Source organism: Oryx dammah, unplaced genomic scaffold (genome assembly GCF_014754425.2).
Source record: "Oryx dammah isolate SB20612 unplaced genomic scaffold, SCBI_Odam_1.1 HiC_scaffold_5, whole genome shotgun sequence".
Lineage (NCBI taxonomy): Eukaryota > Metazoa > Chordata > Mammalia > Artiodactyla > Bovidae > Oryx > Oryx dammah.
Genome location: NW_024070189.1, coordinates 8,713,243 through 8,737,258, shown reverse-complemented (window position 1 = coordinate 8,737,258; position 24,016 = coordinate 8,713,243). Strand labels below are relative to the sequence as shown.

At 40.0% G+C, this 24,016-nt stretch overlaps 2 protein-coding genes across 14 annotated transcripts in view; one reads left to right on the top strand and one right to left on the bottom strand.

Moving 5' to 3' along the window:
* PAM (peptidylglycine alpha-amidating monooxygenase) overlaps positions 1 to 24,016 on the top strand; it is a 321,951-nt gene that overhangs the window by 160,186 nt on the left and 137,749 nt on the right. The gene's annotated exons all lie outside the window — the stretch shown is intronic.
* LOC120863479 (40S ribosomal protein S26-like) lies at positions 9,206 to 9,572 on the bottom strand. Its single transcript, XM_040239745.1, has one exon. It carries the CDS (start codon positions 9,551 to 9,553, stop codon positions 9,206 to 9,208), a length of 348 nt encoding a protein of 115 aa, XP_040095679.1. The 5' UTR covers positions 9,554 to 9,572.

Genomic DNA, 24,016 nt, shown 5'->3' with positions numbered 1-24,016 from the left:
GTTGGTAAAGAATCCACCTGCAATGCAGGAGACCCTGGTTCGATTCCTGGGTTGGGAAGATCCCCTGGAGAAGGGAAAGGTTACCCACTCCAGTATTCTGGCCTGGAGAATACCATGGACTGGACTGTATAGTCCATGGGGTTGCAAACAGTCTGACACGACTCAGCGACTTTTACTTTCCAAAGCTCTTTATTTCTCTTGCAGTCTTTTTCCACTCCTTTGTCTTTTATCCCTTATTTCTGTTATAATTATTACGGGGATAAGACATATAACAGAAATAAGGGATGAAAGACTAGAGCTAGATCAGAACTCTAGCACTGCAGCTTGCAGCTTGCAAGATCTTAGGTGAGCTGCTTAACCTTTCATTTCAGTTCAGTTCAGTCGCTCAGTTGTGTCCGACTCTGCGACCCTGTGAGTTGCAGCACACCAGCCCTCCCTGTCCATCACCAACTCTGAGGTTCACCCAAACTCATGTCCATTGAGTTGGTGATGCCATCCAGCCATCTCATCCTCTGTGGTGCCCTTCTCCTCTTGCCCCAATTCCTCCCAGCATCAGGGTCTTTTCGAATGAGTCAACTCTTTGCATCAGGTGGCCAAAGTATTGGAGTTTTAGCTTCAAAATCAGTCCTTCCAATGAACATCCAGGACTGATTTCCTTTAGGATGGACTGGTTGGGTCTCCTTGCAGTCCAAGGGACTCTCAAGAGTCTTCTCCAATGCCACAGTTCAAAAGCATCAATTCTTCGGTGCTCAGCTTTCTTCACAGTCCAACTCTCACATCCATACATGACCACTGGAAAAACCATAGCCTTGACTAGATGGACCTTTGTTGACAAAGTAATGTCTCTGCTTTTTAATATGCTGTCTAGGTTGGCCATAACTTTCCTTCCAAAGCGAGCGTCTTTTAATTTCATGGCTGCAGTCACCATCTGCAATGATTTTGGAGCCCCAAAAACTAAAGTCTGACACTGTTTCCACTCTTTCCCCATCTATTTGCCATGAAGTGATGGGACCAGATGCCATGATCTTTGTTTTCTGAATGTTGAGCTTTAAGCCAACTTTTTCACTCTCCTCTTTCACTTTCATCAAGAGGCTTTTTAGTTCTTCTTCACTTTCTGCCATAAGGGTGGTGTCATCTGCATATCTGAGGTGACTGATATTTCTCCCAGCAATCTTGATTCCAGCTTGTGCTTCATCCAACCCAGTGTTTTGCATGATGTACTCTGCATATAAGTTAAATAAGCAGAGTGAAAATATACAGCCTTGATATACTCCTTTTCCTATTTGAAACCATTCTGCTATTCCATGTCCAGTTCTAACTGTTGCTTCCTGACCTGCATATAGGTTTCTTAAGAGGCAGGTCAGGTGGTCTGGTATACCCATCTCTTTCAGAATTTTCCACAGTTTATTGTGATCCACACAGTCAAAGGCTTCGGCGAAGTCAATAAAGCAGAAATAGATGTTTTTCTTGAACTCTCTTGCTTTTTCCATGATCCAGGGGATGTTGGCAATTTGATCTCTGGTTCCTCTGCCTTTTCTAAAACTAGCTTGAACATCAGGAAGTTCACGGTTCACATATTGCTGAAGCGTGGCTTGGAGAATTTTGAGCATTACTTTACTAACGTGTGAGATGAGTGCAATTATGCAGTAGTTTGAGCATTCTTTGGCATTGCCTTTCTTTGGGATTGAAATGAAAACTGACCTTTTCCAGTCCTGCGGCCACTGCTGAGTTTTCCAAATTTGCTGGCATATTGAGTGCAGAACTTTCCCAGCATCATCTTTCAGGATTTGAAATAGCTCCACTGGAATTCTATCACCTCCACTAGCTTTGTTCATAGTGATGCTTCCTAAGGCCCACTTGACTTCTCATTCCAGGATGTCTGGCTCTAGGTGAGTGATCACACCATCGTGATGATCTATTGGGTACAGTTCTTATGTGTATTCTTAATATCTTCTGCTTCTGTTAGGTCCAGAGCATTTCTGTCCTTTATCAAGCCCATCTTTGCATGAAATGTTCCCTTGGTATCTCTAATTTTCTTGAAGAGATCTCTAGTCTTCCCATTCTGTTGTTTTCCTCTATTTCTTTGCATTGATCACTGAGGAAGGCTTTCTTATCTTTCCTTGTTATTCTTTGGAACTCTGCATTCAGATGCTTATATCTTTCCTTTTCTCCTTTGCTTTTCGCTTTTCTTCTTTTCACAGCTAATTGTAAGGCCTCCTCAGACAGCCATTTTGCTTTTTTGCATTTCTTTTCCATGGGGGTGGGCTTAAAACCTGTCTCTTGTACAATGTCATGAATTTCCATCCATAGTTCATCAGGCACTCTGTCTATCAGAGACAGAGTGCCTGACTATTTCTTACTTCCACTGTATAATCATAAGAGATTTTATTTAGGTCATACCTGAAACTCCAGTACTTTGCCCACCTCATGTGAAGAGTTGACTCATTGGAAAAGACTCTGATGCTGGGAGGGATTGGGGGCAGGAGGAAAAGGGGATGACCGAGGATGAGATGGCTGGATGGCATCACCGACTCAATGGATGTGAGTTTAAGTGAACTCTGGAAGATGGTGATGGACAGGGAGGCCTGGTGTGCTGCGATTCATGGGGTCGCAAAGAGTCAGACACGACTGAGCAACTGAACTGACTGACTGAATGATCGATCTAGTGGTTTTCCCCACTTTCTTCAATTTAAGCCTGAATTTGGCAATAAGGAGTTCATGATCTGAGCCACAGTTGACTCCCAGTCTTGTTTTTGCTGACTGTATAGATCTTCTCCATCTTTGGCTGTGAAGAATATAAACAATCTGATTTTGGTGTTGACCATCTGGTGATGTCCATGTGTAGAGTCCTTCCTTCTGTTGTTTGCTATGACCAATGTGTTCTCCTTGTAGAACTCTATTAGCCTTTGCCCTGCTTCATTCCATACTCCAAGGCCAAATTTGCCTGTTACTCTAGGTGTTTCTTGACTTCCTACTTAACCTTTAATGAGCTTCAATTTCTTCATCTTAAAATGGGGATAATAACAGTTCTCACCCGACAGGATTGTAGTTAAGTGAATTATATGTAAAGCTTAATACCACTCAGGAAATTACTAGTTACTGTTATTTTTGCCCTAAATTATATTTATAGAAGATGAGTTAAGGCATGTTATCAAGTAATTACTGCAGGGCACTAAAGTACCTTAGAAGAGTTGAGATAAAGAATTACAAAGGATCAAGCTGAGCATGAAGAAGGTGATTGCAACAATACTTTAGTCAGGACAACAATTAAAATTTTCTAAAGTATATAAACACACGTGTGCTAAGTCGCTTCAGTTATGTCTGACTCTTTGCGCCCCTGTGGACTGTACCTGCCAGGCTCCTCTGTTCATGTGATTTTCCAGGCAAGAATACTGGAGTGGGTTGCCATGCCCTCCTCCAGGGCATCTTCCTGACCCAGGAATGGAGTTCACGTCTCTTACATCTCCTGCATTTTCAGGGGGATTCTTTACCACTGGCACCACCTGGGAAGCCCTATACATGCAGACAGAGTCTGCGTTTCTTTCTTTCTTCTTTAGGACGTCTTTGTGGAGGCAGTAGAATTTGCAGTGGCCCCCCACTCCAGTGCTCTTGCCTGGAAAACCCCATGGACGGAGGAGCCTGTGGGCTGCAGTCCATGGGGTTGCTGAGAATCGGGCACGACTGAGTGACTTCACTTTCCCTTTTCACTTTCATTCATTGGAGAAGGAAATGGCAACCCACTCCAGTATTCTTGCCTGGAGAATCCCAGGGACCGGGAAGCCTGGTGGGCTGCCGTCTATGGGGTCACACAGAGTCGGACACGACTGAAGTGACTTAGCAGCTGCAGCAGCAGCAGCATGAAAGTAAGTTTAAATAGATAATTCAACTTAAAAAAAGAAAACAGCAGTTAAATCAGCAAAAAGAAAGATTAAAGATAGAAGCTGATATTTATAAAACAGGTCAAATAATAATATAAATGAAATAATAAACCACTTATTTGAATATCCATGAAAATGGATAAGCTCATGGCAAGCCTAACTAAAGACTAAAAACTACAAAAATTATATATTATTAGAAAGTATAAAGAAAACATTTCAGATATTATTTGTACCTCTGTTGGTATATTTTATAATCTTGAGGAAATGGGATTTTCTAGAAAATAATTAGCTATCCAAATTGACCTAAAAAGATATTCAAAAAACTGAACAGACCATTAACTATAGAAGACACTGCTGCTGCTGCTAAGTTGCTTCAGTCGTGTCCGACTGTGCGACCCCGGAGATGGCAGCCTACCACGCTCTTCTGTCCCTGGGATTCTCCCGGCAGGAACACTGGAGTGGGTCGCCATTTCCTTCTCTAGTGCATGAAAGTGAAAAGTGAAAGTGAAGTTGCTCAGTCGTGTCCGAATTCGCGATCCCATGGACTGCAGCCCACCAGGCTCCTCCATCCATGGGATTTTCCGAGCTAGAAAGGTCAAACAAACAAACAAACATATATACATACACACAAACTTTTAAAGGTAAGAATTATTTAACCAAGAATAGAATGAGAATGAGTAAAAACATGACAGAAAAAAGACTAATATGCCAAATACATAAAGCAGTCCCACAGACTACTGAGAAGGCAAGCCACCCGAAAGCAATGAAGGATATTAGTTTTAAATTAACAGAATGGAAAAGGCTTAAACCCTGTTAATCATCATAAAAAAGAATCATAAAAAACTAAACAGAAAAAAATACCATATTTTTAACTAATTAACATGGCAAAATATATTAAAAAGAGCTATAATAGAGCTTATAAGGATGAAAAGACATGGGCAGGCTCATACATTGTTGGTGAAGAATGCATTGCCACAATCTTTTTAATAAAATTATCTGGCATAATCTTTTAAAGTAAAAATATTTGTATCCTTAAAATTGTGGGAGATCATTCTTTAGAATATTATGCAATAAAGAGAAGTGTTAGTCACTCAGTTGTGTCTGACTCTTTGCGACCCCATGGACTACAGCCCGCCAGGCTCCTCTGTTCATGGGATTCTCCAGGTAAAAATACTAGAGTAGGTAACCGTTTCCTTCTCCAGGGGATCTTCCTGAGCCAGGGATCGAACCCATGTCTCCTGCACTGTGGGCAGATTCTTTACTGTCTGAGCCCCCAGGGAAGCCCTTAGAATATTACGCATTAAGTGTAAAACTAAGATGGGTCTGTTGTCTTACCTTAGAAGAACTGTCATCGTGCATTAAGTGAGAGAAGCAAACTGCAGAGTCATATGCAGAGTGTGACCCTGTCTTAATAAAAATGAATAATAAAATGTCTGTATATATGGGTCTGTTTGGATATACGTTTTTGTACAAGCATGGAGGAAGTTGGAAAAAGGCACTTTAAGCTTGTAAACTCTGGTTCCCTTGGAGAGGCAGTAAAGGAGTATGACAACAGATTTTTTAGTATATATCCAAATTATCTTATCATTAAAAGAACGTCTGTTTTATAGTTGCTAAAATTTAACAAAGAAACAAACAATATCACCAGGAAAAAGAATGCCAACGAAAAGAATCATCTACTTTCTTGGTATAAACCCCTAATGTTCTAGAAATCTCTAGAGGGGTTTTCCACACAATGCCTCTATTGATAAATTTTTATTTCCTATTTCTCTGCTTTGCAACAGTGCTATTAAGAGAGCCTGATTAATGAAAGAATTTAGCAAATTTGGTACACGTTTAGAAACAAATAGAGCCAGATTTGTAGGGGGTCATTCTTCTATTATAGTCAGTCTGAAGATATTTGCGGAAGGCAACCATGCATATCTTTCCACATTAGCAAGAAAAGTGATGCTCTTTGCACTTATTAGCCCCCAGAAAAATCCTCTTTCTTCACTTATTTTCAGATTTATGTAGTCTGAATTAATACCCTATTGAAGAACATTTGGAGCCATTGCACGTGAATGTTGTATTCTTTAAGCAGAAGTGCAGAACATACTCTTTCCAGGCACAGATTGCTTTTCACAGATAATGTATTCTACTTAATCATGTATAAAGGGACAAATCTGATGTATACATTTAAGGCATGGCTCTGTCTTAGCATGCAAAAGTCACCCCCTCCAACAAACCTCAGAGCATTTTTGAAGAGGAACATACATAAAAACAGGGAGTACATTGGCTCTGTATACTGCATCATCCTCCCAACTCAACTAATACAGTATTAAATGAAAACATTTGCCATGGCAACATCGATTTACAAAGGGCAAATGATGTTTCTGCAAGATTAGAGTATTTCCTCTCATGGATCTCAGAGGTGCACACAGTTAACACTTTAACACCCTTATTTAATAATTTTATGTAAGACTGAAAAAACTTTACTAGATTATTTTTAAATATTTTAATTCAGAAATAGAATCCAAAACAGAACAACAAACTCTTAACAAACGCTGAAGTCAAATTCAATGCAGGCAGAAAAGTATCACTACAATATTTTAGTCTTTACTGTTTATGGAAATAAAAGTTTTTCATTTGTGGTAAGCTGTACTGAACTATGGTTAATCATTTGCTTCAAGCTGAATTATCCTTTTGCTATGAGGATGCAAATTCTGTTTACCTTACTGTTTCTACAATTGATATTAGCTATAATATTTAGCTTCTCCATTTTGGACATGTTAAAATACTGCCTTCTTCTCCTTATGTATTTTTCACAGATGCAAAGGCAGTATTCACAGATATTTTACTGTTGTGGTTTCATCTACTTGCCTTGGACCTTAAGGGCAGACACAGTAGATGCAAGAAGATACATTGGTAGCCTGGGCAAATGCAAGAAAGAAGTGATTGTAGTGTGGTCAAACAAGTTTAGAAGTTAACAAATAGTCTCTGTATTGTTTTTCTGCAGTCATAACCGCTCCATAATACAAAATGGGGAAAATTGTCCTCAAGGGTGAGGAAATTAAGTTCCTTCCCTGAATAGTTCAGAGTTGAGAGTAAAACATTTATCTTACTCAACATGAATTCTTTGACTCTGCTAGAGGTATATACTGTTCTATCTTCTACCTAGAGTTTAGTTAATCAGCACAGTGAGCTTGGGTCTAGAAGCCCATGGCTGTTAGGCGTAAGGGGGACTTTTAGTCCTTCAATCAATTGTAGCAGGAGTCAGTTGAAATAAATAAGGTACTTCACACAGTTACTGGGCACAGTATTCTCTTTTCACTTCTGTTTGTGGTGACCTGAAAACCTTCTACAATAGCCAAAGAAATTTGAAGTGCCACTGCAACAAATAAAAGCCAAATCTAGCACTCTTAATGCTTCCAAGTGTGCTACCATTGGAAGACTCCATGTCATTTATTTCCTCACTTCCGACAACATGTATTCCCCAAGACTAAAAAAAAAACATGTCAGTTGTCCAAAAAAAATTTGACATATATGAGTCCAAGCTCGTTTTCTTGTATTTTTAAAATAAAACGTCTAAAACCTATGTATTATGGTTTAATACATTTGCAAACCTGTGAATCACTATGTTATGAAGGAGGATGTTAATTAAATTGAATGAGAGTCTTCATTGTGATGTCAATTCAAGAAATCATTGATTTAGAATTGAGTTTTTGTAAGTATATTTGAAGCTAATAGTGAAATCCAAGCGTATTATTGAAAATATATAAGTATTAGTAGAGTTAACTCAGGCATATATAAAATTTTATAGAAATTTTGCTCAAATATTGAAATGTAAACAAGATTGAAATGATTTTTCCAACTTTTCCTTTTCTAAATATCTGTCTGCCAGACCATTTTCTGAATTCGTTTTTAAACATAAAAGCTTTCTAAAATAATCTAACCAACATTTTATTATATTTTATAAAATAATCATTGTAATACTCATGTACAGCAGTCACTGTAATGCACCTAACCTATTGTGTAATGCAAATGAATAAACGAGCCTTGTTAGCCAGCCATTATTTACAGTATTACTTTTGTGGGCCTGGGGGAGAAATCTGAATTCCATCTGACTGTTAATCACTAGAGGAACAAATCTCCATTTCATGACTCTTCACTGAAACATCATCTCCACCTGTGTCTTTCTTGAGATAGACTGTCAAGTTCCTTAAGAGGAAAGACTTAACCTGTCTTGCTCATCATTCTGTTCCCTGAGCCTAAAAATGTTGCTGTGTTCCAATAAAGATTATTTGATTAATTTTTTTTAGAAAGGAGGGAAATTATCTTCATATCAAGAATATTTCCTGTTCTGCCCCAGTATTCCTAAGCATGTGCTTGGACACACACACACATATACCAGTGACTGTAGTATTTTGGGTGTCTCCGCATGGATCATGACTTAGGAGTCCCCTGCTGCCGTGCTTTTCATATGGAAGAAATATTCTGAAGTTCAATGTTTTTATTTTAACTACTACCTAACTTTTTATTCCTGCATGATATTTTCATTTCTATCAGCTTACTTGAGATATAATTTACCTAAAAATTTACCAATTTTAAGTCTACAACTTGATGAATGCTGGCAAATAATATGCAGTTGTGTAACTGCCAGGAAGACATGATAAAGGACGTTTGTTTCACCCCAGACATCCCCTCATGTCATTTCCGTCATTCCCCCTCACGTCTTTTCTCATCCCCATCCTGTATCCCCTGGGAACTGCTGATGGTTCCATCACTGGTTTATAGATATATATGTAGATGTAACCCAACAGTGTGTTTGGTGTCTGGCTTCTTTCACTTAGCCTGCTGCTTTTGTGATTCATCCATGACATTGTGTTTATCAGTAGCTCATTTTTATTGCAAGTTGTAGCTGTGGGGAAGTCTGGACTCTAGTTCAGACAAGACTGGCTCTAGACCTTGTGCTCTTAAACCATTCCATTATCTTATTGCTGTTTTCCATTCCACGCGATTTTCTTAATCATCTCTGGTTATGCTGTTCTCCTATTCAGAAATCTTCAACAACTCATTATTCTAATCAAATACTAGTCCTGTGGTTCCCATCTGAATCACTTTTCTTCTTATTTCCTGCTTTGCTTTTTTCTGAGTTCCCTATTTTCTACCACACTCAGCCTGTTTATTATTCCCACCAATAGATGCCTTTGAATCCCCTGACGTTATTCTTTCTGCTTATTGTAATTTGTTTGCCCTGAATCTTTCACCTATTTTTTTGTGTGTAATTTCCATTTTATTGTCCTTTCATAGTAACCAATATTTCTTTCAGTCTTTAAGGACTTGGATCCTTACATGGGTTTTGGTGGAGGACATGGGGCTGCACCCAGAGGTCTAAATCGGGGTGCAGGTGTTCGATCCTTCCGGGCTTCCCAAGAGCGATTCCTGACTACCTTGCTGTGAATGGCACAACTCAGGCAGTAATGTAGTTTCACACACAGCTTGGGAAGCACATGGGCGTCAAAAACACTCGCTTCAGAAATGTCCCTGATGGCTGCGGCCTCTACGATGTTCCTAATGAGGAACTTCTTAGTGGCCCTGTCCTTGGGCACGTGTCGGGCACAGCTGGTGCAGCGAGTAGGCTGCACGTGGCCGTGGCCCTTTTTGGCATGACCTTTGTTCCTTCTTTTCTTGGTCATCTTGGGAGTGCAGAGGTGAGAGAGGCCTTCTCCACCTAGTGAAATCTTGCCTCATTAAAGTACAGAATCTGGGTCCCTTTCCCCATGAACCTGACTGATCTCCTCAGAGAGATCTGACCTAGTGCTACAATAATTTATACTGTTCTTAGAAACCTATTGTATTGTCACTTGCTGTGATTCATTCTCACGTTTTAAATCTGTTCTGCTTAAAGAAAGGCTCTCTGAAACTAATGACTGCATCTTATTCAATCTTGGTGCATATTTTTGTCAGTTAATGCTCATGCTAAGCAAACAAATATAATCTACATTGAAATGAAGCCAGCTCATACCTCTCCTACAGACAAGGTATTATTTTCACAGTGTTTTATATCATATCTTGCACATGAAAGGTACCCAGTGAATATCTGTTGATTAGTAGATCTTCCTTGAATCTGTACCTATTTTCTTCTGATCCTGGGGACACGTAGGAAAGCAAGTAGGGTGATGACTCCTATGATATACTAAGTGTTGTCTGCCTAGCTAAGGCTATATGCCCAATTCCATGCAGAGTGCCTAATAAATATTTATGAAGAATGGGCTGTGTTCTTCAGTCAAGGCACAGAGCACATTGGCAGGTACAGACTGATTCGGTAGTTAAATATCTCATCTCCTTGCTTAAAATGGTTGGAACCACATTAGACTGTTTTACCTCCTTAATGGTCTGTATTCTAGGTATCTACGATTCTTTTCATTTCTTCTTTTGCTCTGTCTTCCAGAGTTTTGCCTTTCTGTCCTGAGCCAATGGCGTTGTGTATTCCCTGTCCTTCTCCATTCCTGGGTCCTTGCTGTGTCCTTGCCGCGCTTGCTCTCCCCTCCCTGTTTGCCCTGGGCAACACCTTCCCAGCTCTCAGATCCCCGCCTAAGCCTCTTTTTCTTGGAAAGCCTTTCCTAACCATCCCCTCTGTCTCTCCTTCCCGCTCCTGCCTTTCAGAGAGCTGTCACAGCTCCCACAGCTCCTCCTGCCTCTGTTTCAGAATATCCTTCACAGCTGTGAGTTTCACCTTTGCTCATGTCGTTATTCCATTCATACTTTTCTTTCCTCATCAGACTGGAGACTGTGTAAGAGAAGGAAGCACATCTGTCTTTGCTCACCGTTGTATCCTCCAGGTCTCGTCCCGGTCACTAACGGAAGCCTCAGCACCCATTTGTGGGATAGATAGACTGAATGCATGGCTGGAGAATGAGTGGATTTCCACTGCCACTCCCCCATTAATGGTTCTTGTTAAGTCCCTAAGTCGTGTCTGCCTCTTTTGTGACCGCCTGGACTGTAGCCTGCCAGGCTTCTCTTTCCATGGAAGTTCCAAGGCAATAGTACTGGATCGGTTTGCCATTTTCTGCCCCGGGGGATTTTCCCAACCCAGGGATCGAACCTGCGTCTCCTGCATTGCAGATGGATTCTTTTGCTAGTGAGCCACCAGGGAAGCCCCTTGTTGTTACAGACTTTACCTGATTTGGTAGCAGCCATCTCCTGGTTTGGTTCCAGACTCCACTGGCATCCCCCTCCCACTGTATCCTCATTGCTCATCCTCAGTTCCATCAGAGCATTCTTCCTAAATGACTGCACTCACGGTTTTATGCCCCACATCTCAACTCATTCACCTTGACCGACATCACATCTAAACAGATCAAATCTGAGTTCTCATCATCACCCAAGCTCTTTTATTATCTGGCTTAATTCAGATTTATCCAACTTCCTTTTTCAGAATTCCCTAAAATGTCACCTTTGTGCCTGTTTGTCCATTCACCAGCTTATTTCTGCTTCCACCACGCTTACTCCCCTCTCTGGGTTTTGTTCAAACGCAATTTTTTCGCTCAGGTCTTCTTACCTTTGTTGATCTGACGTTTTCCCCTTTGGAGAGACTCTACTTCTCTGCCCAGGGCGCCTCAGATGCTAAGAGAAGACCTGGTCACTTCGTTTTGTTTCTGAGCTTCTGTTTGATCATTTCTTAACGTGTTAAGAAATGCCGAAGAATCTGCATTGTATACTACATGCTCCACTGGCCTCTCTCAGTGTACTTTCCACTCCAGCCTCCTCTGGGCGACTGACCTTTATGGGTGCCACCCATAGGCTCCTTTGCTCTCTGGCTTCTAGCAGCCTTCAGTCAGTGGGAGGAACTGGCAAAAGATGGGAAAGCAACAGGATGACATCAGAGTATTTATTTTCTTGGTTCCTTTTCTTTATTTGATATTTATTTTTCTTTATTTATTTGTTTGGCTGTGCCTGGTCTTAGTGGTGGCATGTAGGATCTAGTTCCCTGACCAAGGATAGAACTGAGACACTCTGCTTTGAGAGCGTGGAATCTTAGCCACTGGACCACCAGGAAAGTCCCCAGTTCCTTCTATGTTGAGCAACGGGTTGACAGTGACTAGCATTCTCTTCCTATGTCATAGCTATGTCATCTCCTACAGTAACAATTTCTGGATTTGGAGACTCTCCTTCTTCTTGACTCATACATCTTTGAGTGGTAACAGCTTCAGTTCAGTTCAGTCACTCAGTCGTGTCCAACTCTTTGCAACCCCATGAATCACAGGACACCAGACCTCCCTGCCCATCACCAATTCCCGGAGTTCACCCAAACTCATGTGCATTGAGTCAGTGATGCAATCCAGCCATCTCATCCTGTGTCGTCCCCTTTTCCTCCTGCCCCCAATCCCTCCCAGCATCAGGGTCTTTACCAGTGAGTCAACTCTTCGCATGAGGTGGCCAGAGTATTGGAGTTTCAGCTTCAGCATCAGTCCTTCCATTGAACACCCAGGACTGGTCTCATTTGGGATGGACTAGTGGGATCTCCTTGCAGTCCAAGGGACTCGCAAGAGTCTTCTCCAGCAGCACAGTTCAAAGGCATCAATTCTTCGGTGCTCAGCTTTCTTCACAGTCCAACTCTCACATCCATACATGACCACTGGAAAAACCATAGCCTTGACTAGATGGACCTTTGTTGGCAAAGTAATATCTCTGCTTTTTAATATGCTGTCTAGTTTGGTCATAACTTTCCTTCCATGGAGTAAGCATCTTTTTAATTTCATGGCTGCAGTCACCATCTGCAGTGATTTTGGAGCCCAAAACAGTAAAGTCTGACACTGTTTCCATTGTTTCCCCATCTATTTCCCATGAAATGATGGGTAACAGCTTCAGTTCAGTTCAGTCGCTCAATCGTGTCCAACTCTTTGCGACCCCATGAATCGTAGCACGCCAGGCCTCCCTGTCCATCACCAACTCCCGGAGTTCACTCAAACTCATGTCCATTGAGTTGGTGATGCCATCTCATCCTCTGTCATCCCCTTCTCCTCCTGCCCCCAATCCCTCCCAGCATCAGAGTCTTTTCCAATGAGTCAACTCTTTGCATCAGGTGGCCAGAGTATTGGAGTTTCAGCTTCAGCATCAGTTCTTCCAAAGAACACCCAGGACTGATCTCCTTTAGAATGGACTGGTTGGATCTCCTTGCAGTCCAAGGGACTCTCAAGAGTCTTCTCCAACACCACAGTTCAAAAGCATCAATTCTTCTGCACTCAGCCTTCTTCACAGTCCAACTCTCACATGCATACATGACCACAGGAATAACCATAGCCTTGACTAGACAGACCTTAGTTGGCAAAGTAATGTCTCTGCTTTTGAATATGCTATCTAGGTTGGTCATAACTTTCTTCTAAGGAGTAAGCGTCTTTTAATTTCATGGCTGCAGTTATCATCTACAGTGATTTTGGAGCTCCCAAAAATAAAGTCTGACACTGTTTCCACTGTTTCCCCATCTATTTGCCATGAAGTGATGGGACCAGATGGCATGATCTTCGTTTTCTGAATGTTGAACTTTAAGCCAACTTTTTCACTCTCCTCTTTCATGTTCATCAAGCTTAGTGCTTTATAAATTCCTAGGGTATTTCAACCTACCTTACATACTTTTCTTCACCCAGCCAGCGGCTGTGTCCTTGGTTCTTTGGCTCTTCAGTTGCCCTCTTAATTTGTACCCTCTGTTTCCTAAGGGGATCTTGGCTGATATATCTTAAGTAGTAAACACAGAAAAGGAATACTTCCATTGTAGAAATGATGCCATGCCACCTGCCCTATACAGTGCCATTCACAAGAAAATGGCAAGATCTGTAAAATATTTTAAGTGTGTGCATTACAAGTGTTATAATCTGAACATGAGTTAAAAGGTGTAAGATAAGTGTCCCCTTGTTATCTTGTCTGTATCCCGCACTTTCTGCTTAATCTTGTTAGGAGAGAGGAACCTCTCAGTATTAGGCCCAGCCAAGGGATCCATCTGGGACCAGATCATCCTTTCTTTGAACTCTTATCACTCATCAGCCCTTAACCCAAAGCTCAGTTCAGTTCAGTCGCTCAGTCGTGTCCCACTCTTTGTGACCCCATGGACTGCTGCATGCCAGGCTTCCCTGTCCACACCAACTCCCGGAGTTTACTCAGCACTTCACCATTTCCTAGTGGTGAGCTTTGTTTCCTTCATTAGATTCTAAGAAAAGAGCTTTTCCTTTCAAATTTTATCTCCCAGGAGCAAAATATATAGACTCAGTTTGCTGGCTGTTACATTAATTGGTTGGTAGGTTGGTATCCAAGATTCTTGGGGACAAACTGTATCTTCTAGTTTTAAGCATTTTAATAGAAAATTTCTAATATATACAAAATTGTTGAGCTTGTATAATGCGTCCCCATGTACCCATCAGTGGTTATCAGCACATGGTCATTCTTGTTTTATCCATAGTCCTCTACTTGATTCCTCCCCAGTGAGCGTGCACACACAACACACACACACACACACACTACACACATACACCACACACACACATACACCACACACACACACCACACACACACACACACACACCACACACACACACACACACATACACCACACACACACACACACACCACACACACACACTGAATTATTTTCAGGTATCTCCTAGACATCGTTTCATTTCATAGTACTTTGTTATGTATTTTCAAAAGGTGAATACTTCATTTTTAAATGTAGTCACAATCACCATTATTACCATTATATCACCAAGTATCTAGTCAGCATCAAGTTTCTTTGATGGTGTATATTTTTAAATGTAGGTTTGTTTGCATCAGAATTCAAATGTGGTCCACATGGTAAATCTTAATCCTGTCTCTTTTAGGAATCTTGAGATTCCATTTGTGTCTTTTTTTTCTTTTAGGGTACTTGTCCTAAAGGGTTTCCTGCATTCTAGGATTTGCTGACTGCATCACTCAAGTATCATTTAACATGTCCCTCTGACTTTTGTTTGCTTATACTGATACAGCCAAAGGCTTGAGCAGATTTAGGTTAGGGTTTTGGCAAGAATATTTCATAGGTGACGTTATATAGTACCAACAGAAAGCATATAATCTCTGATTGTCTCTCTTCTTACAATGTTATTCTTATTAAGTTAGGAATTGTGAGATTGATTAATTCATTGTAGAGTGACCTATCCACTTTTCATCTATGGTTTTAGCAGCCGTGGATATTTATCATTGCCTGGCTTCATTAGAAGTCGCATATCATGAATATTCTGTCATTCCTCTGGAATTTGTCATTGGAAATATTTCTATAAAAAGAAAGTTTACCCCGTAAACTATTTGATCACTCTTGAATTCAGTTTATATTGTTTATAGTTTATATTCTATAAACTGCTGGATACAGAAGATTTAAGTTTTCCTTTCGCATCAACTAAGGACCACTGACTATATAAACCTAATTATACATTGATGATAATGTAGGGTTACTTAGTTTTCTTGTACTTATCATGCTGTATGTTTATATGAGTATGTGTATCTGAGAAAATATAAGAAAACAAAGCTGAATTTCATTGTAAAACATTGAATTTACTTTTTCATTTGTGTTAAGAAGTTTCCAAACTGGCTTAAAGAAGGATGCACTGAAGTGCTGTATTTATGTCTATAATGTAAAATGAACTGATGATAAGTAAAAACATATTTGGAAAATGGACATTTGCAGTTTCTACAGCTATTTGGTTCATTATAATAATAAGTCCATTAGCTTTATGACAGGTGTTCACCCCAGGGAGTTTCAGTGCAAAGAGAAGTCAACCTTTGTAGCATCATTCCTTGTCTTGAATTATTAATATTGTCTCTCAATGGAAGTTGGAAAATTACAGTGGTTAAATTGGGTTCAAAAAACCAGAAATAAAATTCTTGAAGGGAAAAAATGAGTCAATGCTCTGGAGCTATTTTTGTAGAAATAGGTCCTTTATGAAAGGCTATTAGTGATGTAGCATGGCAAAATTCAACAAACTAATTCGGCCAACATTCGCTGCAGGCCTAGTGCTAATGCCAGGTTGTCTTTGGGAATACAAATAAGAATAAGTCAGGGTTTCAGCTCTGAAACACAGTCTAATAGCAGGAGACAGACTAGCAAACAAGGAGCCGTATTGTAATGGCCTGATGTTGAAATGGATGTTTATGAAGTCAAAGGGAAAAGCAGAGAACATTCCAAAGAATATTTTTATATTTGATTATATAGTTCCTCTTAGCAGTTCAAGGCAAGGATGCAAATCTGTTGCAATGTTTTCTTTATGAGTTGTAAGTCTAAGGAAAATGAATAAGTCACGGAATTGCTACTTGGTGGGGAGAAGCAGAATGGCTTGATCGTTATATTTAAATATATGACTTCATCCATAAACATAAGTACCCTCCGCTGGTTATACCTGTTATTCTGAAGAAAGGAGTTCAGTTTTCAGAAGGCACAGTTGCCTTTATTTAATTTAGATTTGAACTGGCTTTCCATGTCTCATTTCCCTCGAGATCATCAGGCTTGCCAAACTGGGAATTTGTATTTTATCCATTCGTGATCCCTATATCTAAATGCCTTGTCGCATCTAGTTAAGAGATGTAGCAGAAAATGTCCAATTGAAAATGCAGTTTTGATCTAGTTATTTTATTAGACAGCAAGACAGGGTTCCAGATATTCTGAACCATTGCAGATTAATATGTTGAAATGGACCAAGTTGCCCACAGATGATCTACTTCTAGTTAAATTTAGAATTTTGAAGGCTTTGTTTTTGCTTTCAGAAATGTGTTTGTCAGGACATATTGGTTGCCTACCCCACATACATCTCCTCGCTTTCTTGCTAACAGAACCCCAGTTTTGTTCCAGCATTGGCCTCGCTTAGCCCAGAAAATGAATCTTGATCAGGCTTCCCTTGCAGCTGATTGGTTTAGAGACAGGCATGTGACATAGTTCTGGCCGCTTAGATGTGAAGGGGCTTCTACTGGAGGTGAAGTGCTTTGGGGAAAGTTTTGCTTTTGAAAAGGACTTTAAGGAAGAGACTCTCCCTCTGCTGGCCTTTGGGAACTGCTTTGTGAGACTATGATACCGGAAGCTGCTGTAACCCATCTTGTGACCATGAGGAAAGAATTCTACAGATAGAAAGCAATATATTGAATATGGCAAGGCTGGAAGATGGAAAGAACCTAGCTCCTTGATGATATTGTTGAGCTGCTGCATGAGATAACCATTCTTACATCTGTCCTACTTCTGGACTTATTACGTGAAAGCCTACATCTCTGTTAGCTTAAGCCATTGGTCTTCTGTCATTTGCAGATTTATTCTTAGTGATGATTAGCATTTGATTAGACCTCCTACATATGACTCAGGTGGCATATATTTGATTTACTGTGGCCTTTGTGATATGTCCTGATGACTGTATGCTCAGTTCACTCTAAGGGAAAAAGGGTTTTCTCGTGTGTGTTGCTGTATTGCTTTCCTAAAAATCTTTGTACCAATTTTAACTGCCACAATAAAATGAAAAAAACTAATCATCTTCCAGGCCAAAAATTCTTCTAATAGGTACCATGAGTACATAAAAATACTTGAGCTTTATAAGATGATTTGCATATTTTACATCTTTTCTTCTTCAAGAAACCTATCAGTCAGTCTTAACACTTTGCTGATACCAGTTATCAATGCATAACAAAAAGTAAAAATACAATTAATACATTAATTTATAAATTATTACTTGCTTATGTGTGAAGCAGTCTCAGTTTGCAGTCTTCAAGTATGCAAAGAAAATAGGATTTTAATTTTTAAAGTTGATCTTACCTTCTTCAGCCCCTGACCCTCTGGGTAGCAAGGGAAGAAAGCCTTAATAGTATTAATTGAAGGTATCCCACTCTCTTTGGGGTCAAGACAATCTGCTCAACTTTTGATTAGGCTGTTTCCCTTCCTCCCTTTTTCATTTGTGAGGGTAATATCTTGAGTGTACAGGAAAGGGGTGATCTTGTATAAATGGTGTTGAACAGTGAGAGATCCCAGATGAACAGGGCCTATGGACTCTTCCTTTTATTGGTGTGAGCTCTGCCACCTCATCTGTGACTGTGAAATCAATTTCTCCTTAACCAGACACTTTCTTTTATCTCCTCCTCCTGCCTGGAAGGGTAGTCTGCTATCTCATGTTTTCTCTTGTCTTAGCTAGCGTTAGCCCTGCCCTGTTTCTTGGGGCCATGATAACAGAATGGCTGCTAGGGAACCAGATGTGGTTTATTTAGAAGAGGAGTGTGAATCAGTTAGTCGGTTCATTCACTCAGTCGTGTCTAATGCTTTACGACCCCGTGGACCACAGCATGCCAGGCCTCCCTGTCCATCACCAACTCCTGAAGTTTACTCAAACTCACGTGCATTGAGTCAGTGATGCCATCCAACCATCTCATCCTCTGTCCTCCCCTTCTCCTCCCAGCATCAGGGTTTTTACAGATGAGTCAGTTCTTCACGTCAGGTGGCCAGAGTATTGGAGTTTCAGCTTCAGCCTCAGTCCCTCCGATGAATATTTCCTTTGACTGATTTCCTTTAGGATGGACTGGTTGGATCTCCTTGCAGTCCAAGGGGCTCTCAAGAGTCTTCTCCAACACCACAGTTCAAAAGCATCAATTCTTTGGCACTCAGTTTTCTTTATAGTCCAACTCTCACATCCATACATGACTACTGGAAAAGGTAGGCAAATATTAATGAGATAACTACGGCAAGATGTATGAGAGCAGACCCCAAAAGAACAGAAATTGTGAATACCACTTTGGTGTCTGATGGAAACTGTGGATACCACTTTGGTGATTCGTTTTAAACTTTAGGAGAGTAGAATACAACTCATTTAATAAATGAGCTGACAGAGCCATCCAAGTCTAGAGCTTCTCTTTTACCTCGCTCTCTTGTCCCCAGATCAGATGTAAACCACTTAGTAAGAAATCCGATGTTTGGGGGATAGTGATTGGGAAGGCTTTTTTTGTTCTGCAGCATCTCCAAACAGATTGGATAGAGTCAGTTCCCGACCATCTGTGCCAAAGGGGAGAAACATGCAGGGGAGCAGTTAGGTTGGCAAAAGGTTCAGAAAATGGACTGCTTTCGTATTACAGGAAATGTAGTGAAAAGCATGAACCACTGGCTTTAAGCTGGGGGGAGACGAGTGTTAAGGTCCGCAGCAACGCCTGTTCAGAGCAGAAGTTTCCTCTCATGTAACCCCCTGGCAACCAGGAAGCCAACCAGGATGCAGCCATTGTCCCCACCTGTTGTGCTTGGGAGATTAATTATAGCCCATTATTAGTGTGCTCCCTTTGCTTCCTCTTAAATGAAAGCATGTGAGCGCTCCAAGACAGATGTTCCCTCACCAAAATATTTTTTTTTCCTTCCTCGTTTGCTTGCACAGATTTGTAATTCCCACAGAAAAGCTTTTGCCAGGAAAGAAGCTTCCATTGGAACTACTTGGCATTGAGAATCTTGTCATCGTCAGCCTAGTGTGATTATAGTTTAAAAATGCAAATGGGATTCTGGGATAAATCAACTGAAGGATAAAATTCATAAGAAAAAGTGATGCTGTATAAAACCCTAATTAGGTGGTATCTGTAATATAGGTTTCAGTTCAGCCTTTCTTAAACTGTGTGTTTATTGCCAGCCAGCCAAAGAGGAAGGTACATACAGAATTCAACCAGTGTTTATTTATTAAGCTTCCAGTATATGCCAGGTGTTATTCTAAATACTTAGGATGCTAGGAGACATTATTACAAGAAGATTGTGTTGTAGATTGTTGTGAAATTGAAAGTCGCTCAGTCGTGTCTGACTCTTTGGAACCCCATGGATTATACAGTCCATGGAATTCTCCAGGCCAGATTACTGGAGTGGGTAGCGTTTCCTGTCTCCATGGGATCTTCCCGACCCAGGGATCGAACCCAGGTCTCCTGCACTGCAGGCGGATTCTTCACCAGCAGAGCCACCAGGGAAGCCCTTTTCAATAAGTTTGTGCTGTAGATTGAGACAGACATCCAAAAAGTTGGTGAGGATGGAGCATAGCTTAGATGGTAAGGAACAAAGTAGAGAATTTTGGAAAGCACTCTCTTTTTAGTCATTTGGGAGTATTTTAACATAAACTCTGGTTATTCTGCCAGAGCCTACTAAGTAGAGAACATATATCTCATTTATATGGTAAGAGAAAGACATTAGGAAAAGGAAAATTAGAATAGCCTGCATTCAAAAGTGAGAGTTTAAGGAATTTTATCTGTAATTAAGTGTCTTTAAATTCTGATGTCAGAGAGGTAGATTTTTTTAAGCCTGAATTTTTGACACCAGAAAAATTATACTTGCTTTGCTCACTTTTCTTTTGCCTGAGCTTTCTTTTATTCTAGGAAAACGTTGACAGTACAAACACCACTGAGTCAGTATAAACTTACTTTGCATGTATTAAAATTGCTTTGGGAAATAGCAGTTTGATTCTATTATCTGTCTGGATCAATTAAAAAGGGCCAGTTAGACAAGAAAGCTTTCTCTTTCTCTTGTAACCAAAATTCTTGTCTAACAGGCCCGATCACTTTCTGTACTTTTCTCTTGTTGGCCTGACAGCTCTGGTGTCAGCTCCTGAGGTTTTCTCTACTACTTTGCAGAATTCAAGCTATTTGAATGCTAATAGGTACTATGTAAAAATATAGGGCTTAATGGGTCCTATGTAGCTTGTCTCGATCAGATTTAAACTGTGCATGGTCTGAGTTAGGAGGGATACTACCTGCTCTGTGGGTAATCACTCTAAGGCAGAGAGTCACCGTTGCCACCATAAGATGGTTGCCCTGCTTTGGTTATTGTAACAAAGGATACCTGAGGAAAGTTACCAGACACCTAGTTCACAGTATAACATTTCTAAGGCCCACTACCAGAGAACAGCCAACTTGAAAATAGCCACAGATACAAGCAAAAGGGCCATATTCAGGTAAAGCTCGGTCGTGTTGTCTGTTTTTGCATCTGTTGTATCATCACAATGCATAGTCTCCTTTAGAAAGTAGTCTGCGGGGATTCTTTAAGCCTGAACAATAAAAGGCGCATGAGGATATTATCCAAACAGGATCAAGTGATTGTGCTCAACACTCGAATCTGAATGGTACCTCTGGTTTCCCAAAACAAAAATTACTGGTTTTATGTGAATAGTTTTCATGTGCAATAGTATACAGGTGGTTTTGTCTGTCCCATGTTAATTTACATAAGGAGTCAATTTTATTAACTACTTGTTCTGTAGAATTCACTGCATCTCTGTCTCACAAATGACTAAATCAAAATAAAGAACATTTTGTTCTTAAATGTTGTAAGCAAAGTGTTACTGATCTCTATTGTCTACGTGAGACCTCTTGGCTTAAGATGGGTAATAATACAATAGAATGGGAGATCTTTAGTAATAAGTGTTTTCCTTCTTTTTCATTTCTACCACACTACCCTCTTTTGTCAGGAAAATGTGCTTTTCTTGGATAGTTCCCAACAGCAGCAGTAAAGAGGCATCAGCAATATCATATCCCTCCCGATTCAGATTTGGCTGATGTGCCATAAAAGATAGCAAGGGGAGACATGGCTATATGTACATTCACGTTATCTCTCTCTTTCTGTGCATCTGAGCCTTATGTGAGCAGTCTGAATCTGCAGTATTTTACAGATAGTCCCCTGGCACCAAGCGCAGATACAGCGTTCTTCCTACAGACAGAAAAAGAGGACTCGTGATGATGATGTATGGAAAATTGTGAACGGTTGCACTGGTAGTTTAGGTTGAGTTATAGAAGCATCCTTTCTAGGACAGTGTGTTCAAATGAAAAAAACTATTATAATGGGCAGTTAGGTGCTGTATTTCTGTCTCCAGAATGTTAGAATATGTTGGAGAGAAACATTGATCTGAATTACGTGTCAGTTTTCAAATTGCTTTACCTTACGAAAACAAAATGATAACAAAATTAAATAGTTGCGGCTGTACTTCGCCGCAGTTTGTCAACAGGCTCTCATGAAATGTTTGCAGGTACTCTTGAAAATTTAGAGGACTTGGACTAAAACTTATTAAATTTTATCTCTTTGATTTCTTTACTTATCCCATGAATCAAATGAACAACGACACTGTCTGAGAACTGACATTGCCTTTTCAAACATTAGAGATATTTGAAAAACAACCTTTTTGATAGCTATCTTTCTATAGCGGAAAGAGAAGTGCTTTAGTAAACTGGGGTCAAATTCTGTTTTGTAAGTTTCTTAAGAATTATTGCTTTTTAATTGCAAGTAACCTTCTTGAACTTCAGTTTTCTCATCTTTATTTATTTACTTGCTGGCCATGCTGCATGTCTCGTGGGATCTTAGTTTCCCTACTGTAGATCGAACCCAGGCCCTTGGTAGTGAAGTACAGAGTCCTAACCGCTGGACCACCACAGAATTCCCTCCATCTTTACAGTAATGTCTATAATGCCTACCTGGTGATGTTATCATGATAAATCATTATGATGGAAGGGTCTATTAATAGAGTGAAGTTAGAAGGCTCAATAAATGTTCTACCTTTTACAAGGTATCATATGCTAAGTACTGATCATATGTTTAAATCAGTTGAATATTTTGTAATGTTGAATGATAGAGATTGTGGGGTCATATTTACCTAATCAGAATACTGTTAATTATTGTTTTTGGTGTTCATCCTGAAAAATATCACAATTGGTTACTTGTATCACTGATATAATAATTTTATTACTTTGAGAGATGTATCAATACAGTTTTTTTTTTTAATATTGTTGCCTCACGAGGGTTTGCTTTTAAAAAAAGAAGTTTCTCATCAGAGAGTTGGTTGTAGATAACTATGTGATTACATGTCAGTGTGGTCTTAAACTGACCACTCACTGCTTACAGCCTAGAATTGAAAGTACTATCCATTCTTGGTGACCTGCTATAGAAATTAACTTATATTGATGAAACAGTATTTTGTAATCACCTAAATAATCTTTTTCATCCCCTTATGATAAACTTATAGTAGTTTGGCAAAGGCCATTGTCCAATCCATTCTTAAAGAAATTACGTATCTTATAAAAAAGTTACTCACTTATTTAAGAAGAGTCTTAAATTTTATTTAAAATATAGGACTTGCTGCTGCTGCTGCTAAGTCGCTTCAGTTGTGTCTGACTCTGTGCGACCCCATAGACAGCAGCCCACCAGGCTCCTCCGTCCATGGGATTTTCCAGGCAAGAGCACTGGAGTGGGGTGCCAGTGCCTTCTCCGAAAACATAGGACTTAGTCTCATAGAAGAGCGGAGACCCGAAGGTTGAAAGACTCCGCAGAACCCCAGTTTAACAGGGTTAAAACTTCATGGCAAGCGAGTGACAAGAAAGATGCGTGGTTATTTCTAACCATCTGGAGGACACACATTTGAAGATTTTTAGTCCTAATTCTGACCCTAATTACTTGGCTTTAGGTGGATCGATAACCTTTCTGTGAAAGTCTTCATTTCTACAAAAAAAGATGCAATGCCTATTAGACCTCCTCACAGCATAATTGTGAGAAGAAAATAAAGTAACACAAAAGCGTGCTTACTTTTTTACTCAGCCCGCCCTAAGGGAGACAGACCTTGAAGATCTGGCTTCTCCCATTAAACCATGTAGGTGACCCTTAGGAACATTTCTTCAAAGAACTTGAGCTTTCAACTTAATTCTGGCACCAGAATACTTCAGAACAAAATCACTGATGCTTTTTATAGATGCAGAGAGAAGAATAATTACTTTTCTGTTATTCTTTGTTCTATTGAGTTGTGATCTTCAGAGCTTTTAGCTGAAGGCTAATTATTGATCTGATACACATTGTAATTTTTAATGTGCTCATTTTTTAAGAAAGAAGAGTCGCCTTTTTTCTAACAGAATTATTCTTTATCTTGAAAATGGGGCATATGATGGGGCATGGTAGACCATTGATGCAGTGTCTAGTATAGACTCTCCAAAAATAATTTTGTAGGGTACTGTTTATTCTGTGGAGGGACCTGTGTCATCTTTTCTCTCTTCTAAAAAAAGAAACCTCACTTTAACACAATAGAAAAGAAACATTTCAAATCTGAACACATTCTTATTATTAGGGAAGTTCTAAGCAAGAAATAAAAATCTATATAAAAAAGACATTCTCGAGCTATTCTGTC

Coding starts and splice junctions, on each gene's coding strand:
- LOC120863479 (XM_040239745.1), bottom strand. CDS start 9,553: ATGACCAAGAAAAGAAGGAACAAAGGTCATGCCAAAAAGGGCCACGGC.